General features: G+C 39.8%; 2 protein-coding genes across 4 annotated transcripts in view; both read left to right on the forward strand.

The window, feature by feature from the left end:
* LOC138060403 (ribosomal L1 domain-containing protein 1-like) overlaps positions 1-5462 on the forward strand; it is an 11988-nt gene extending 6526 nt beyond the window's left edge. The window contains exons 3-6 of one of the 2 annotated variants that reach the window (XM_068906165.1): positions 1-53; positions 639-787; positions 2695-2793; positions 4874-5462. The exon at positions 1-53 is cut by the window's left edge and continues 59 nt beyond it. In XM_068906165.1, coding sequence (XP_068762266.1) covers positions 1-53; positions 639-787; positions 2695-2793; positions 4874-5102 — 530 coding nt within the window. In that variant the 3' untranslated portion in view covers positions 5103-5462. The remainder of the gene's footprint in view (positions 54-638; positions 788-2694; positions 2794-4873) is intronic. The other variant, XM_068906166.1, reaches the window with a different exon arrangement.
* Positions 5463-6533: 1071 nt separating this feature from the next.
* Positions 6534-7500, forward strand: part of LOC138060405 (splicing factor U2AF 50 kDa subunit-like) — a 26570-nt gene continuing 25603 nt past the window's right edge. Inside the window, exons 1-2 of one of the 2 annotated variants that reach the window (XM_068906169.1) lie at positions 6534-6724; positions 7181-7307. In XM_068906169.1, coding sequence (XP_068762270.1) covers positions 6619-6724; positions 7181-7307 — 233 coding nt within the window. In that variant the 5' untranslated portion in view covers positions 6534-6618. The remainder of the gene's footprint in view (positions 6725-7180; positions 7308-7500) is intronic. The other variant, XM_068906170.1, reaches the window with a different exon arrangement.

Raw genomic sequence — 7500 nt, forward strand, 5'->3', positions numbered from 1 at the left:
AGAGTTCTGTGGTGAAGGAAATGTTAAAAGCTAAAGATGTGACTGTTAGCAAAGTATGTATATATGGATTGAAAAATGTGTACCACTGTATTTGAAGTGCGGGTTATAGATGAAAGATTAAAGTGATCCTCCCACTTATCCTGGAGGATAATTTAAGAAATTATACCTTACAGACATCTGAGAATTTCATGCGGCTTCAACAGAAGTTGAACCCAAGACCACTGTGATGCTGGTGCAATGCTCTACCAACTGATCTATGAAGCCACACAGGTGTCCTGATAAGTGTGACAATCACTTCAATCTTTCTTTTTCGTTGGTATGTATTTGAAAAGATAGTCTTGTTCATTTGTGGGTGGATTATTTGGTTGGTAACCAGAACCACCAGTGTGATGGGTCATTTCAGACACATTTTGCTTACAGCTCATAGGGCTTATTGGCATCAGTTGCTGGCTAGTTCCTACTGTCTGCACAAACTGCCAGGAAACCAGGCTGTCCTTGTGAGACTTAAATTGCAGCCAACTGCTATCATTGTTTCTTTTCCTTAGCTTTTCAGAAAATTGAATCTTCTAATCGTAAGAGATAATGTTTCATACTGTTATCAGAAAACTTTAGCTGAATGTTGTCTCTCTTTTTTTGAGGTGATTTCTTTGAAGAAGCTCCGGAAGAAGTATAACATGTTTGAAGCAAGGCGTCAACTTTGCTCCCTGTATGATATATTCATTTGTGATGAAAGAATCTACCATTTATTGCCCAGAGCTCTTGGGAAAACGTTCATGTCAAAGAAAAAGTAAGTATGGGTAAATTTCTTTTCTGGAGCAAATACCATAATATTAACATGTGTATAAGCTTGGGCTGCACCCCAACTTTTGGCCGCATTTTCGTGGAAAAATGTTCTGCTTTCTTAAAGCGGTTGCTGGCGTAGCCTGACAAAGATTGCCTCATGTTGTCGATAAATGTCAGCATGAAGGAAATGATATTTGAAATAAATCATATGTATGGGTTATTGACCAAGCGTGAGGTCAAGATAGCTGGATATTGGCCAAGTTCTTTTTTTGCGTTTTTATGGACCGAGACGAAGTCGAGGTCAATAAACACGCAAAAAAAGAACGAGGCCAATATCCAGCCATCTTGACCAAACAAGTTTGGTCAATAAAGGATTTATTATATGACTTAAAACACCAAAAAATGATCTTTGATCTTGCGGGATCAAGCGAGAAATCCCGAGCGGGCAGTATCGCTCCATCTTGCCCGCTCGGGTAGCCAATCAGAGCGCGCGATTTGGTTCATCTTGCCCGCTCACGGAGCTAGTCATATAATAAATATGGGTTATTGACCAAGCGTGAGATCAAGATGGCTGGATATTGGCTAAGTTCAGCAATATAGCTCCATCTTGCCCGCTCGGGTAGCCAATCACAGCATGTGAGTTGGTTCATTTTGCCCGCTCACAGAGCTAGTCATGTAATAAATAATTATTATATTGAACTGCAGATAGGAAATCATGTGAAGCTACGATCCTCGCAGTTATGAATGCAATTTTAGCAATTGCATAGAGAAGCCTCAAAAAATTTTTTCTAAATTGCATTCATAACTGTGAGGATCGTGGCTTCACTTGATTTTATATCCACAGTTAAGTATATGATTTATTTCATATACCCGGTAATTTATCAATTCGTTCATTGATTAAATTATTCATCACAGGAATTCTGGAATCCACAAATGACCAGCTCCCAACGTCAGTGGCTTCATAGCTCAGTTGGTTAGAGCGTTGTACTGTATGGCCCAACAGGACTCCTTTTCTCTCTGTGTTTTTCTTCATGTCGTCTTGTGTTCTTCTGTCATCAAAAACAAATAGATTTATTCAATTAATTTTGGTCTGCTTTAATCTTTAGTGATTTAATTTTATCAATGAATGAATCTTTATTGCACACTTTGATATTTCAACTGATTATAGGAATTATACAGGTATATACATGTAATACTGTAACAAGTGTGCAAAACTGAGGATAAAAATTGATTTCTTTTTAATGTGGGTGCACAGTGGCCAAAGGAGCTGAGGCTTTTGAGTTGGCCACTGCATATTGGAGGTGATTACAAGGTCTAAGTTTAGTTTGTTTTCCTTAATTTGTTCCTAATTTACAAAAAGTAAGCAACAAATTTAATGAAATAAGGATTAAAAAAGTAAAAAAAAAAGGTATACATGAAGGATGCGATGTAAACTGCATAAGTATATTAAAAAGTCTGTATGCATTATATGTTCAAAGAAAGGCTTCTCAATTTGCGGAGGAGTTTTGCCCAGCTAGATGAGCTTGAGACTTGCAGATGTTTATTATTATGCTGAAGTTACATGCATGGAGTGAACTTTTGCATGTTTCCTTTTCCAGTACCATAAAAAAAAAAAAAAGAATTGATGTGGGATTAACCTAGGGACCTTTCATGGTCAATGTGTGGCACTTTGCCAGACTGCTTTTGTGGCACAAATGGCAGCCGTGCAGCTTAACAAGTAGTTTACACAGCTGCCCCCAGTCAGCTGCGTCCTTATCCGAGAAGACTAGAAAGTCTAACCATTTGCAGATGTCATTGCAAAGGCAGCACTCTCTCCTCAGACCCTCCGCAACCTCCCGCACAGTAGTCTGATACTCCACCAACGGAGCCATGTGTGTTGCGTTAAATTTAACTGAATGACTTTTTTTGCAGGTTACCAGTTCCCGTTGATTTAAAGAAAACCAACTTAAAGAAGGAAATAGCAAAGGTTCTTCAGTGTTCTCTCTTGAGCTTCGGTTTTGGGCCTTGCAGGTGAGAAAATTCTTAACGAACGAAGAGGAGGAACTAGCAAGCAAATATTCAGCTTAACTTCTCTTTTGAGCTTTCAGTGGTGATAGGCCTTGCAGGTGAAAGATTCTCCCTACAATTTCTCACCCTTGTTGGGCATTGTCTCCTCAGTTTAAATTCTTCATTCCAGTTGAACCCCGTTATTTCGAACTCGGGTATTTCGAATTCCCCGCTATTTCCTTTTCATTTGCCCTGGTTTTGCCCCCCTTTCCCCGCTTATTCGATCTAGTTTTTTTCCTATGTACTTGATGCTACCCTTTAATTTCGAAGGGCCCCTGTAATAATAATGATAAAAAATCACTTCCTTTTTTCTTCATATTTTGAAAGTGTGTTAGCTTAACACCTGACTGGCAAAATTTTGAGCTTTGATCTTTATTCAAAGGCCGTTTACGTCGCGTGTAAGTTTTGGATTTCACGTTCCGCCATTACTCACTTTCAAAACTGGCCGATTGTACCTCAGAGGGTTGGATCCAGGAAAAGTGACGTCAAAGGCTCACTGGCTTAAAATTTCACCGTGTGAATGCAGCTTATTACATACACAAAACGCGAGTTTAAAAGTCTGAAAGCCCAAAACTCCCGTGTTGCATATTAATTCTGTGGCGTACACACGCATTGCATTCTAAAACTTGCGAGCCTTTGACGTCATTTTCTCCTCGATCCAGCTCTCTCAAGATCTTAAAGTTAGTAATGGCAGACCACCAGATAGGAAAATTCCAGTTAAAATAAACAGGTGTCTTTTTTGAAATCAAGTCTTAAAGCTTTGGCCGCTTGGTGTTTTAGGTAACATAGTTTTGAAATGCAAAGAACAATAAGAATTGATTTTTTGGTCACAGGGGCACTTAAATTAAGAAGGTGGTTGAATAACTTCGGACACTGTTAGAGCACACTGTGACATTAGAATATGTCTTTGTCCACTGCGCACAATTCGAATTACACAATCTGCCAGCCCCGTAAATAAACCACAATTATATGAAGATTTCCGAAAAAATATTTCTGGCGGGAAATACTGTGGATATAGAATTCCTCTGTACACTTCTAGATTTGTAGATAAAGTTACCATCTTTGTTCTAATTGAAACATCGGAAGTATTGTGAATTTTTTAGTTAAGAGGGAAAAAGCCTTCCAGCATCACGATATCTTTCGTGCTGAACCGGTTATCTCGAACCCTCGCTTATTCGAACTATTTTCTCGTAACCAGCTTGCAACTTTCGAAATAACGGGGTTCAACTGTACTTCCAATTCTGTTCGTTTGGATGGATACAGAGAACTTTTAAAGGAAACCCAGATTAGTTTCGGTCCTTTGTGGGGGCCAATAAGTGGTTTGGAATGTTGTCTCTTCTGAAGACCTGAATATCACACAGGGTCCACCACGAACTTGTCATAAGCTGAAGGTTGTATTAGCAAGTTCCTTAAGTTTTCAAAAGTCCCAGAATTTTGCAAGAAATTATAAATTATAAGTTATAAATTATAAATTATAAGAAAACACAGGTTTAAGCAAGTCAAATTTTAGGGTGGCTGGACCTTTAATTGACAAAGAAACTTCATGTTTCTATTCCCTTTTTGTTTGTCGAAAGCTTGAAATATCCACAATTCAACCGCGCTCAGAGGTTCTCTTCTGGCAAGAGGAACCTTCGGAACGAGCTTGTTCACACTCCATAATATCAACACAAAGTGGTTGAAAAATCTGTAGTCATACTATTAATTATGTCTTTACTCAATTGTCTAGAGCGGTTTTCGATTAAGTGTCGAAAGTAATTTGCGTTTGCTTTGATTCTGCATTGCGACGCAGTGTGACTGGTTAGCAAAACTCGCGCCACTTTCTCAACCAATGGAAATCTACACCAAAAGCAATCGAGTTGGTTGCACGCGTTTTCCCGCGCCCGGCGCCGGTTACATGTATTTGCTTCGAATTCTGATTGGCTCATTGCGCTGTTTACTTCCGTTGTGATTGGCCAGAGTGATTACAGTACTTTGGTTTGGCTTTACGAAACTCAATCGAAAAGAGCTCTATCACCTAGTAAGGTGTTTTGCACTTCCCTTTCAGTTCAATCAAGGTGGCTCATACGGGACAGACAGCTGAACAAGCCGTGGAAAACGTCATTGGCGCAGTGGCTGAAATAGCTAAGATAGTTCCTAGAGGCTGGAAGAACATTAAGTCCTTGAATCTCAAAACTACCGACTCCATCTCGCTTCCAATATACACCTCACTGCCTGAAAAATCTGTTGACTTTGAAACCTCGGAACCACTGAAGAAAAAAAGGAAAAAATCTTAACAAGTAAAAATAAATTAAAAATAAACGAGCTCGTTAGAGCGGTTTTTATTTGAGGGTCGAGGGTCGAAAGGATTTTCGATGCTACTTCTGTTTTGGAATTCTGCGCAGGGTGGTTGAATAAAAAATCTCTCACTTCATTCCCATCTAATCAGAAGGAAGGGCATGTTTAATTCCCGTGATTGGCTCAAATGAATCACTCCAAGTCTCATGGAATGAATTCATGGAATGTGATAAAGTTTTAACAGTGAAAGGATTTAGGAAATGACTCTCGTCAGCTACATGTAGCGCCGCCTTTTTGCGAAAGTTTATGGGCATGTTTTTTTGCGGTTTTTGAATAAATTATTTCTTCTCAACAGCTAATTTCTCTGCGTTTTGTTTTGTTTTTGAACGCTGAAAGCAGACAGCAGTTTTGGGGTTTTATATACTAGGTACCACCACTCGTTACCTTTTCAATGTGGACGAAATAAACGAGGTTTCTTTTTTCTTATGGAAACCGTTGTCTCAACCCTATCTGTAAACTTAAAGCGTTTTCAGAAGACGCCACAAAGGGCGTGTTGTTCCAAAACAAAAAGGTGAGACCATGTTAGTGAACTGACGCGCTGACTGTATTTAGCACTGTATTTAGCACTGGGCAGTAACTGGCGATACTGTACAGAAATCAACTCGTATGATATCGTAGGTTGGTTTTTGAAGCCGAGGGGAAAGCTGGAGTACCCGGAGAAAAACCTCTCGGAGCATAGCAGAGAATCAACAAACTCAACCCTCATGTGACGCCAAGTCTGACCCTCGACCCCTGGCCACATTGGTGGGAAGCGAGCGCTCTCACCACTGCGTCATTTCTGCTTCCCGGCCTGCTCCCCTGCGCCATCCCTGCTCATCTAATGGGCCTTTCGTATCTGGTAAGAAGGCCGAGCATCTGAGTTGTCAAGGCAACTGAGCCATGAAGCAGCGAGTTTCAGTTATATCTCGTTAGTAGTAAATCGACATTTAGTGGAACTTTCAAGGGACACCCTCTGGAACAGAGCAGTTGTTCCCTGAATAGAGGTTGGGTTGGATACAAAGTTTAGTATGTCCCCTGAATGGAGGTGTTCCCTGTCAAATAGAGATGTCCCAAGGGAGAGGTTCCACTGTATTTGAACAGAGGAATGGCTAAGAGGATAAGCTTCTTTTATGCAAACATCATTAGCATTCTCGTTTACTCGCAAATAATCAAATTTCCCTAAATTGTCGATTTCGCGTGATCGTAAGTGCTTTTTCCGCACATCTGAGGTCGTAAAATATTCCTTGGATGTCCTTCAGTGAATTTAAAAGGAATTTGAAACGAAGAACTCAGAGCAGTCATCGGCCCCGACTTCCAGCCCACTCCTCACCCACCCCTGGTCGAAAAAAGCCCTGGAAACGAAGTTCAGCCTCGTTTCCATTAAAATATATACCACGATGCACTAGCCCATCTGATGAAGTGTCGTCCATGTTGGAATCCTTTTAAACAGGAAGAGAAAAATTTATCACCACAGCCATGGCAGCTGTCGAAGGAAACGGGTACAAGTTAGAGGATGATATAGGTGCTAAAATAAGTGGATTTCGCAAGGAATACGACAATGACCGTGATAGAGATGATTTTGGTAGGTTTAAATTTAGCTCGTTGGTGGTGTAAATTATTTCATTTTTACAGTCAATATGACTGGGTCGTGTTGAACCGTTAGTCTCTTTGTGTAGCCCGGCTTAGTACTGTAACATTGTAATAAAATATTGTTTAGTTGTTCCACAATGTGAGGACGTGGAGCATTCATGTATAGGTTGACCTGTGACAATTTTTTTGTTATAACGTCATTCTTATAATTATTTAACACTTCGCCAACGTTAAAGAACCTTTGAAAACGTTTTAGAATGCTTTCAAAGATTGTTTTCAACGTAGCAAAGCAAATGCAGTAATGTTGTCAGGTTATGGAATTGGATTTCACCAGCAACATTTTAGTCATGGAACAAAATAATGCTTTTAACGATGTGGCTTAAGTCATTATCAGTATGTCCACATGCATTTCGGGAGGTAGCTGTACAAAAGTTTATTTTTTCCCTAGGTGATCGTTCAAGAGACAGGGATAGGGGACGTGATAGGCGGCGTCGATCAAGATCAAGATCCAGGAGTCCTAACAGAGATCGCAGAAATTTCGGTGGTGGAAGGGATAGTGGAAGATACAGAGGAAGGTAATACAATACAATACAATACAATATTTGTTTATTTCCACCAATCGCAGATCTCTCTGAATTACTGGTAGGGTCAGACAATGCACTCACAAACATACAAATATACGCGTAGTTAAATAAATATAAAGACATAAATGTAGTATAAGCAATATAGTAGAAATCGAATACGCATAATTACGCACACTTAATATGT

The sequence above is a fragment of the Montipora capricornis genome, chromosome 8, assembly GCF_036669925.1.
Source record: "Montipora capricornis isolate CH-2021 chromosome 8, ASM3666992v2, whole genome shotgun sequence".
NCBI classification, from domain to species: Eukaryota; Metazoa; Cnidaria; class Anthozoa; order Scleractinia; family Acroporidae; genus Montipora; species Montipora capricornis.